Here is a 10,587-nt window from a genome sequence, read left to right as displayed (position 1 = left end):
CTAAAGGTAAATGTCAAGAATAATGACATTGTAAAGGAATCTAAATGAAAGATGAGCAGAGGCTGATACTGTAAACCAGGCCATATCAATGTAAGGAAATATGAGTAGTTTATGGCCTTTAAATCTTTTGCTAATTGATGGATTTGATATATACCCCATTTTTTCATCTTGGGGTTACAGATGAGTAAGAGAGATCAGACGTCTTGTTGAAAGGGGGGATTTTATGCGTCTTGTGAGGTGAGGTGATGCTGGACTTCTAAAGGGAAAAGTTTGTTCCCGTCTTAGGCAAGGACTGTAGGTCTGTGGTCAGCGGCAGTCCAGCCTCAAATGTGTGGGATTCTCACACCGTGGAACTTCCTGTGAGCTGTCATTTTCTTCAGAGGGTTTTAAATCCAATCAGGCTTCTATAAAGCAAAGAAAGTAGGAAGCTTGAAGTTTTATCAGAGGGTATGGAAATAAAAATGCTTCCTTTGAAATGTCTGGGATGCGAATTCAGGGGGGATATGGAGACAGGTTTTTGGGAGTATGGAGTTCATTAGAAAATTTATTAAGGCCATGGGCAGACAGACAGACAGATAGACAACAGAGTGGTAGGACTCTGATGTGAGTTCAGGGTCCAGCACCAGACAAAGAAAGCATGGTGGGGCTGGAGAGATGGCTCAGCGGTTAAGAACACTGGCTGTTCTTGCAGAGGACCCGGGTTCGAATCCCAGCACCCGCATAGCAGCTAACAACTGTCCATAACTCCAGTCCCAGGGGATCCGACAGCCTTTTCTGTCCTCCGCCGGCATTGCATGACATGGGTGCACTTACCTACATGCAGGCAATACACTCAGACACATAAAATAAAAATAAATAAAATATTTTAAAAAAGAAAAATAGTGGGAAAAATGGTGATGGAGGTGGGGCTCCCAAGAGAGGACTCAGAGGCAACATGGCGGAAGTGGGAGTCCCTTATAGCTCTCTGAGCATGGGTGTTCCTGTCAGCAGCCCTCAGCCAGGCTCTCTGATTCCTCTAGCCTACTTGAAACTACCCTGTAGCCATGAGTAGTCAATGAGACTTATTAGCTGTCCATGGTCCCCCCAGTGGATTACAGATGGTGAATTCCACCTTATAATAGGACCTTCTGAAATCAGGAGCAGAGTTCTGGGATACAGATCTATGGCTCCTACAGAACCAGGCCTGTTGTGCCTGCCACACATCTGCCAATCATGGACATGATACGTTTCGAAAAAAGCAAAGAACTTATTCATAATGCAGCCAATCATGGAAGAGAGGAAAGATAGCTACAAATTGACATGCCCAAGCCAAGTGCAGTGGCACACTCCTGTAATTCCAGTGCTTGGGAGGCTAAGGCAGGAGGATCATGAGCTCCGGGTTCTCCTGTGTTACATGGTGAGACTCTGTATCAACACAGAAACTAAGAAGAAAGCCAGAATATACAGAGACAATGGAGCAACATCTTCCACATTCCAAGGAAAGTATTTCCAGCAGAGTGCTCTATGCGAGTTTAATATTTGATTAAGTGCTGGGGTGGCTGCGGACTTGGTCTCAGGTTGAGTGAGGGCTCAAAGCTTTCCTTTCAATGACCCCTTATTCTCTGCCCCAAGGCCCTTGTGTTAAAGGTGTGGGTCAGGGTGGTTATACTGGGATGCTATGAAACCTTGGGAGGTTGTTCCTTAAAGGAGGTCCTTAGGTATTGGGAACTTACCCTTGAAAGGGACTGAGGGACCTAGTCTCTTGTTTGCTTCCTGGCTTCTGAAATAAGGTTGTTTTTCTTTGCAAAAATCATCTTCCACAATATGTGCCCTACCACAGGCCCAAAGCAAGGGGCCAACCAGTCATGAGTGGGAAGAGTCTTCTCCTTCCAAAGTGATTACATCAGTTACTTCATTCTCCTGGCAATCTGACTATCCACTTAGGATGCTACTAGACAGAATGGGACTCAAAAAAAATGACCATGAAGAAGCTGGGCATGGTGGCATTCCCCTGTAATCCTAGCTGGAGTTCTCATCATCTAAAGTCTGGGAAGTCCAAGATCAAGGTACTGACAATTGAGTATCTGTGAGGAACACTCCCTGAACCATGGACCCTGTCTTGTCACCTTTTGTTGATCCTCAACATGGCAGAAGAGATGAAGGATCTTCCTGGGATCTTTTCTGTACGGGGACTGATCCCATTCATAAAGGCTGTACACTCCTGATCTCAGCACCTCCCAAAGTCCATCAAATACTATCACATTGCAGTGGGCTGTTTTAAAATATGAGCTTTGGGGGTGTAATCAATCTGGCAGGGGTGAGGATAGTTTAAAGGCACCTGTGTCCCTCTTTGTGCGCATGAGACTCTGAAACAGGGAACCTCAGGGAACTGGAATTTCCCAAGGGTCTCATGCTGCAGGAAGAACAACACCAAAGCCTGTGGCCGGACATAGGAAGACTCTCCAGAAAAGAGTTCCCATGGTTCTAATAGCTGTAGGATCACCTTCTGGAATGAGACAGAAACCCAGAAAATGATGAGTCAAGGGTAGGTGAGCCCACACTTTGACTGGGACGGCCTAATCATGCCTCTTGTCTTCTGTTTAAACCTCACCTTCATGTAAGGACTCTGAAGACAGACTTGGGGTCTGCTGGATCATTATGTCCCTCTTCTCAACGTGCTTACATTCAATAAGTCCCCCCATTTCACTATTAATTTTTATCTTTTAATTGACTTATTGAAGGCAGCAGAGCCTGGCTTTGGAGCTGCCAAGGTACAGGCTTTGATCCTAAGTCTGCTAACAAGGGAGCATCAAGTCTACAGCATTAAATAAACAGCAAGAAAAATGTTAAATCAAGAAAATGTAAAAAATCAATGTGATGGGGCTGGAGAGATGGCTCAGGGTTAAGAGCACTGACTGCTCTTGCAGAGGACCTGGGTTTGATTCCCAGCACTCACATGGCCGCTATGAACCGTCCTTAACTGCAGTTCCAGGGAAATCTGAAGCCCTCTTCTGATCTCCACAGCATTGCATGACACAGGTGCACTCACATACATGCAGGCAATACACTCATACACATAAAATAAAAATAATAAATATTTTTTAAAAATCATTGTGATAAGGAAGAATAATCCTAGTTTACTAAATTCCCAACTATCATACCGTTTATAGAGTAATAATGATAAGTGATTTGGAGAGTCATATATGTTGGCTCACACCTATAATCCAAGATCCTGGGAGACTGAAGCAGGAAGATTGTTGAAAATAAGCCCAACCTAGACTACAGAGTGAGGTCCAGGCCAATCTGGGATAAAGATTGAGAGTCGGTCTGAACAAACAAATGATTTCTCCTCAGTCTTGTGGCTGAGATCCAGCGCAGTGTCTGCTTTTCTCAGTTTAATGTGGTTTTAACATTAACAACATGGACAACATGAGGTGATCAAAGTTATTGAGCAGATGGAGGACTGAGGAGAGGCGCTGCACTGAGGATGGGCTTAGAACTGAGAGAGGAGCTCTATCTGCTGAAACTGAAACTCCTGTTCTTTAAGAAAAGGTCTTTCTAAAACACCAGGCTGGTCTCAAACCAATCATCTCCTGCCTCAGCCTCCAGAGTGCTGGGATGACAGGTGTGAGTCACCAGGCCAGATTACAATGACTTGTTTTTAACTTTCTTCTTCCTACTTCTCCTCTCCCTCCACCTCCTTCTTCTGTGGTCCTAGGGGACTGAACATAGTGTCTCATACATGCTAGGCAAGTACTATGTTATTGAAGTACACCTGAGACCTTACCAAGCTGGCCTTGAACTCACAGAGGTCTACTTGCCTCTGCCTCCCCAGTGCTGGGACTAGAGGTGTCACCACCATACCTGGCTCACCTTTCACTTTTCATTTGAGACAGAATCTCACTAAGCTTCTGAGGCTGGCCTCAAATTTGCAATTCTGCTGCCTCGGCTTCTGGAGTAGCTAGAATTATAGGTATGAGCCAGTATAACTGGCTGGCCACCAGCAACCACTTCCTTGAGCAAGGCTCCACCTTATAAGGCTCACAACCTTCCCAAACATCATCACATGCTAAGGACCAAGTATTCAAACACATGAACCTATAGAAGACATTTCACATTCAGATCACAAACCTGGAAGAGAACACACAGTTCTGTGGCCAGCCCTAGACAATCTACGGAGAGGCCAAGCTTTCCTGTGCACAGGGGTCCCCTGGACATCTTCCCAAGATTCTGGTGCAGAGCTTAGATTCTGTGTCATGAGTTGGACTGAGGTTACTGGTGTTGGGACCATGCAGCTTCAAGGATGCCGACCACACATGCCTAGTGATGCATCAGCCTCCCTTACAGCTTGCACAGTTACTCCTGGAGCCTGGTATTTGGCTCACATTTGTATTATCAGCACTCAGTAGACAAGAGCAGGAGTTCTGTGAGCACCAGGGCAGCCAGGGCTCCGGTATTAGTTACTTTTCTATATGAAAAGATAGTTGAAAGGAGCGACTTAAGGGAAGAAGGATTTATTTGATTTGTGATTTAAGAGGTGCAGCCCTTCATGGCAGGAAAGTCTGGTGGAGTTGATGGCAGCTGGAGCAGGTGGCCGGACTCCACAGGTCTCCACGGATCAGGAAGAAGAGATGCTGGTTCCTGTCCGCTGTCTCCTTTCCCTCTTTCCTTCAGTTTGCAGCACCATGTAGGATGGCACTGCCCATTTTCAGGGTAGATCTTCCCTCCTCAGTTAATGCTCTTTGGAAACACCCTCACAGGCATGCCCCAAATTGAAAAATCTGGAATATTCTAAATCCAGTTGCAGTAACGGTGAAGATGATCCATTACAGCTACATTGTAAGTTCCAAATCAGCCTGGAGTGCAGTGTGAGACTCTACTGAAAAAGAGAAGAAGAAATAACACCTGGCCTCCATGATGAACAGTCCAAGTGATGGCTCTGGGGGGAGGCCTCAGTGTTTTGGAACAACAGTGGAGCCCACTGATATCAGTGAGCTGAGCGGCACCCACAGTGCAGAACAGTCCTAGTGAGATGTATTTTTTTTTCACTGAGGAAGGACATGTACCATGAGCCCTGAGTTATCATGGTGACAGGTACATACTGTTTTCTTTCCCATGGGCACAGCCTCAGTGGAAAACATAGGAAGCCATTGACACAAGGAAAGTCTCTCAATGATGTTACCCGAGAATTCCCTGGACTGATTTGTGACTTTGGGCACAAAAAATAGAATCTAAATTATTATTTAAGCATAAAAAATTCTATATGTGATATTGGAGAGTAGGAGAATATATATATATATTTAGAAAAAGCTAAAGCACCAAGCGTAAGGTTTCATGGTTAGGAGAAGAACACACAAGCCCACCAGCACCGGGACCCACACAGGGCCCACTGCTCACACCCTGACACCCAGTGCGGTGATGTGGCTGGGACAGCTTCCCCGCTGCTCCTGGAAACTGGATGTGGCAATGTCACCTTGACAAGATGCATTCTATGCAGTTCTAGCTTTTCCTTCTCTCCATGTGCTGAGTGGAGGTCCAGCATGTGCTCATCCAGCTGGTGGAGCCCAGGACTCATGCTGTTGTGCCCAGCTGCAGGCATGTTTGGGAAAGTGATGGGGGACTTGGTCTCTCCCTCCTTTCTAGTGGGATGTTCCTCTAATGTATAAAGGGAGTACAAGTTCTGGGACAAGAGGCCAGAGGGTGGAAGTAGAAATAGGATAGGTAGCTGGGCGTGGTGGCACACACCTTTAATCCCAGCCCTCGGGAGGCAGAGGCAGGCGGATCTCTGTGAGTTCAAGGCCAGCCTGGTTTACATAGTGAGTTCTAGGACAGCTGGAGCTACATGGACACCCTATCTCAAAAAGACCAAAAAGTAAAAAATAAAAAGAAATAGGATAGTTACGTAACGACATTCTTTTCCGTCTCTGTAGGAAACCAGGATGGCATGCCCTAGGACGAGATGAGCCTAAAGCTTTCAGCAGAGGCTATGTTCTCTGCTGAAAGAAGTGTGCTAAACACAGCAGCTCTCAGATTCCCATCTCACAGAACACTGCAGGACCAGCAGGAGAAAAGTGGTCGGGTCAAAAGTCTAAGCTCCTTGCTCTGAGGGAAAGCATCTTGGTCAACAGCCCTTAGCCCACCTCCCTGTCCTGAACAAATAACTCAGCTATCATTAGCTAAGAGATTAGGCCAGGATAAAGGTTCACTCCTGGACTAAAAGCTAATATTTACTATGCTTTTAGCCCTAAGAAAGAAAGCACTGCGGCCAATAAATTACCAGATAGGCACTGGTAACTTTGAGTAAAAGTTCAAGCACCCTGCTTTACATACAGCTATTAGCCATCTCTGGGAGGAAAACGACAGAGAAGGGTGCAGGATGGTGATGTCCTAGAGGAAACTCCAGTCCTGGGCCTCAGAGAATTTTCCAGGGTTGTGGCTGTACATCCATGGCAGGGACAGAAAACATGTGAAAAGTAGCTGTGTAGGAAGACCACCAAGAGCCTTATCCTTATCTGATTCCTATCTGCTAGGAACAGGTCCACACTACCAGAACTATCAGCATGAAATATTTGTTCTCCATTCTCCCATGTTCTTTGTGTCAGTTACAACCCAGAGTGAGTAGCACATATTAGCATTCCTCAGTAGCACAAGTGGAGATGGGCACATTTGCATACAGGACTTGAAATTTCCCAATAGGCCAAACCTCAAATGCCACCCCTTCCCTACCTGTACTCTTTCTCTTTGTCATCACCATGGCAGCCACAGCTCCAGTGACCAAAGCTCCAAAGAGGACCATGCCAGCAATAATTCCCATGATGGGGATGGTGGGCTGAGGAGGCTCTGGGAAGGGAAGGGAAGGGAAGGTGAGGGCCTGTGCTGGATAGCTTTAGTGTCAACTTGACACACCTGGGTTGAGGGAGCCTCAATTGGGAAATTTCCTCTATTGGACTGGCCTGTGGCCATGTCTGAAGGGCATCTTCTTGATGAGTGATGTGGGAGGGCCGAGCCCACTGTGGGTGGTGCCACCCCTGGGCAGGTGGGCCTGTGTTGCATAAGAAAGCAGGCTGAGCAGGGGCCAAGAGAGCAAGCCAGTAAGCAGCATTCCTCCATGGCCTGTGCTCCAGCTCCTGCCTCCAGGTTCCTGCCCTGAGTTCCTACCTTGGGCTCCCTGATGAACTGCGTGCGACCTGGGAGATGTAAGACAAATAAACCCTTTCCTCCCCAAGTTGGTACTGGTCAGAGTGTTTTGTCACAGCAATGAAGAACAGACTAGGACAGGGCCTGACCCCAGCTCTCAGCACTGGCCCTGCTCAGGGTCTCCAGAAGGCTCCTGCTTTCCCTGACAGCAGGCTCTGTGTCCACACCCCTCCTTACCCCATCTCAGGGTGAGGGGCTCAGGCAGCCCCTCATGCTGCACATGGCATGTGTATCTCTGCTCCTCTCCAGAAGGCACCACCACAGCTGCCCACTTCTGGAAGTTTCCATCCCCTGCAGGCCTGGTCTCCACAAGCTCCATGTCCTGGGTCAGGTCCTCCCCATCCCTCTGCCAGGTCAGGGTGATGTCCGCAGGGTAGAAGCCTAGGGCCCAGCACCTCAGGGTGATGTCCCCTTCAGGTCTGGGATGATGGGTCACTTTTGTTTTGGGGGCATCTGAAGAAAAAGATCAGAGATAAACAACCTTCCCAAGAACTACCTGGGTATTGATCATGTGACCATTCTCAAAATGGACCATACAGTTAGGTTGGGAATTTAGAGAGTAGTACTTAAGTAGCCTGGACTTAAGATGGAGAACTTTCTATTTCTTGGAAAATTCTAGATTGGGGTTATTAGTCCCAATATTTCTCAGTCTGTTAAAACCCAGTGACTCTGAAAAGCTGGAGTCTGATCTGTAAACATGGGCAGAAAGAAGGGCTGAGTCCAAAGGGAAGTGCTAGTCACTCTTTTCAGAGTTTGATTTGTTTGAGCCCTTGGCCCCTAGTTTCTGATGCTGTTTTGGAACTAATGGAGTAGGGTGTGGGTTCTAGTGGGGCCATCATTTAGTGACTGGGAGGAGGAGAAATAATTGCTCACCTCTAGGACAGCTTAATTCTTTTTACCTCCACTGCTGTATCTCCATATCCATCTACAGATGCTCAATTACCTTGATGTTCCTGGGGGCCTCCAGGAGCCAAGGCACACCTAGCTTCAGCATCCACCCAAACCCAAATCTTCTGTGCATTATTAGTAGACCAATCTACAGTTCAAGGTTGAACCTTCAGTCACCCTGCTTAGTCTCCACCTGCAGGAAGCCTTGGCTACCCATTAGAGAACAGGCTGAAGCCCTTTCCTTTCCATAGGGTCCTCTTCCTCCATAGCAGCACTCACAGTGGGGACCATCTGCAGCTCTTTAACCCTTTTAATGGTTTGGCCTTTAAAGTCGTACAGAAGTTCTCAAGCACTGAATTTGCCTTCCTGTCAATTATCATTTTTAGAGTGTCTTAGCTCCTCACAAGCCCACTTTACATGCCACAGTCTGTCCTTCCTCATAACTGAAGATCACTTCCCATCTGGGAGCCATCAATGTTCCATGTCAGTCCTAGGTCCCTGTTGAATTAACTTCTTCCTTACATTTCCTGTGAACAGTAGTATAAAGCCAAGCAAACTGGGCATCAAACGCCACTTCCTTCATGTCCAATCCCTGCCTGTCCTTTATTAGCTTCATGGGGCCCTCAACCAGTGATAGCCAAGGTTTTCTAACTGCCTATATGAGCCAGTTCATCAGGGACTGGACTGATTTTTCTCTTAACATTTATTTTGCATGATTATGCATGAGAGTGCTCTTTCTCTCTTTCTCTCTCTCTCTCTCTCTCTCTCTCTCTCTCTGCATCTGTCTGTGTGTCTGTGTCTGCTGTGGCACATGTGTGGAGGTCAGAAGTCAACTTGTAGAAGTTTGTTCTCTCCTTCTATCATGTGGGTCTGGATTTCTGAACTCAAGTTCTCTCTGCATCTGTCTGTGTGTCTGTGTCTGCTGTGGCACATGTGTGGAGATCAGGAGTCAACTTGTAGAAGTTTGTTCTCTCCTTCTATCATGTGGGTCTGGACTTCTGAACTCAAGTTGTCAGGCTTGGCGGCAAGCCCTTTCCCCACTGATTCCCCACTGAGCCATCTTGTCAGTCTAGTGATTTTCTTTTTCTGTTGCCTCAGTGTATGCAGCCTTTGTCTTAAGAACGTAGGAGGAGGAAGTATATTACTCAGCTTCTCTGTTTACACAGCACTCAGATCCCGTCTGCCCCTATGCCCCCCAGAGTTATCAGTAGGTGTGAGAGGTCTTTCATTCCTTTGTTCAAAAGTCTTTCCTGATCCAAATAGTTCACAGCCAGAGTGTTCCTGATCACCATGGTTTCCTGTACTGGGCCATCATTGAGGCCCCATCTTTTTGTGGAGTTATAGATTTGTTTCCCTTCCTCAACACTAAAGGTTGGAATGAGGGGTGTCTGCTATCATTTTTATCCCACCTTTTCCCTCCTCGAAGTCTTATTTTTCCCATGGGTTCCACATTTCCAGATTCCAGGATGGGTTATTGTTCATACCTGAGCGCTCCAGATTTTCCTTCCCCTTCTCCAGGTACCTGTAGAGCCACTCCACACACTTGTCCTCCAAGAAAAACCTGCACTCCTTCGAAACTCCAGCGGCCTCCAGCTTGCGCTGGGTGATCTCAGCCACTGAGTCTGCTGCAGTCCAGGAGCTCAGGTCCGTGTTTAGAGAGATGTAATCATGGCCATCATAGGCGTACTGATAGTTCCCGCGAAGGAGGCGCCTGTCTGGCCCTACATCACAGCGGAACAACACTTGAACAGTGTGAGAACCTGTTGCAGACAAGGAGGTCAGTCTAAGACTGTAAAGATGGTTCTGCCCATTACCTCCTGCCAGTGCCTCAAGGGAGGTGACAGGGCAGAGCCCATTTCAAACTGAGAGAACCCCGATAAATCACCGCAGGAACTGGGATACCAACCCCGGGTGAGGGGTGAGACAAACATCCCGATCCGAATCACTCACTGTCCTTGCTCTGGTTGTAGTAGCTGAGCGGGATCTGCAGTTCCCTTCGGATAACCTTCATGATAGTCCTGACCAGGCTTGTCTGCTGCTCCAAATGCTCCCGGTCCTCCAGCTCCATGAAGGCAGCCCGAGGCTTCACCATCCCACTCACTGCCGCACTGTCGTAGCACAGGATCTGCGTGTCATCCACGTAGCCGGCTCCCACAAAACGAAGCTTCTGCTGACCCGGACGGTAAACAGCGGTGCCCAAACAGCTCAGCGAGTGCGGGCCTGCGTTGGGGGGCGCGCGGTGAGACCGGGGCAGGGGCGCGGCCGGGAGGGCAGCTGAGGGCTCCGGGCTCGGGTGGAGAAGGAGCCGGGCCGGGGGCGCCCAGCCGGGGAGCGGGGAGGGTCTGCGGCGCTGCGGGCGGGGCCCTCGCTCCTCCCTGCGGGGGCCTTTTCTGTCCCGACCCGACACTCACCCGCGTGGATCTGGGTCAGGACTAGGGCGTCGGTGAGCAGCCAAAGGAGGGCGCGGGGCGCCATCCGGGTTTCCATTCTTGATGTTTGGAAGTCCTGAAGAGTTTGTGTCCT

General features: G+C 48.1%; 1 protein-coding gene across 2 annotated transcripts; it reads right to left on the bottom strand.

Annotated features, from left to right (window-relative positions):
* Positions 1–4,508: 4,508 nt before the first annotated feature.
* LOC103729783 (class I histocompatibility antigen, B alpha chain) lies at positions 4,509–10,581 on the bottom strand. 2 transcript variants are annotated; one of them, XM_008827856.3, is made up of 6 exons: positions 10,476–10,581; positions 10,015–10,284; positions 9,549–9,824; positions 7,354–7,629; positions 6,706–6,819; positions 4,509–4,858 (listed from the first exon to the last, which is right to left on the bottom strand). In XM_008827856.3, exons 1-6 carry the CDS (start codon positions 10,549–10,551, stop codon positions 4,812–4,814), a joined length of 1,059 nt encoding a protein of 352 aa, XP_008826078.1. In that variant the 5' UTR covers positions 10,552–10,581; the 3' UTR covers positions 4,509–4,811. The 2 variants fall into 2 exon arrangements, with proteins under 2 accessions (XP_008826078.1, XP_008826079.1); XM_008827857.3 differs by having other exon boundaries at positions 4,509–4,855.
* Positions 10,582–10,587: the final 6 nt, after the last annotated feature.

Source organism: Nannospalax galili, unplaced genomic scaffold (assembly GCF_000622305.1).
Source record: "Nannospalax galili isolate Female #2095 unplaced genomic scaffold, S.galili_v1.0 scaffold1573, whole genome shotgun sequence".
NCBI lineage: Eukaryota > Metazoa > Chordata > Mammalia > Rodentia > Spalacidae > Nannospalax > Nannospalax galili.
The sequence above is the reverse complement of the archived record's forward strand: the minus strand, read 5'-3'. Positions and strand labels throughout refer to the sequence as shown.

What these genes read in the sequence shown, in the direction of transcription:
- LOC103729783 (XM_008827856.3), bottom strand. Translation starts at nt 10,551, where the DNA reads ATGGAAACCCGGATGGCGCCCCGCGCCCTCCTTTGGCTGCTCACCGAC. An exon ending in CCTGACCCAGATCCACGCGG is followed by an intron (nt 10,285 to 10,475) that starts GTGAGTGTCGGG and finishes CCCCCAACGCAG; the next exon opens with GCCCGCACTCGCTGAGCTGT. An exon ending in GGAAAATCTGGAGCGCTCAG is followed by an intron (nt 7,630 to 9,548) that starts GTATGAACAATA and finishes CTTTTTCTTCAG; the next exon opens with ATGCCCCCAAAACAAAAGTG.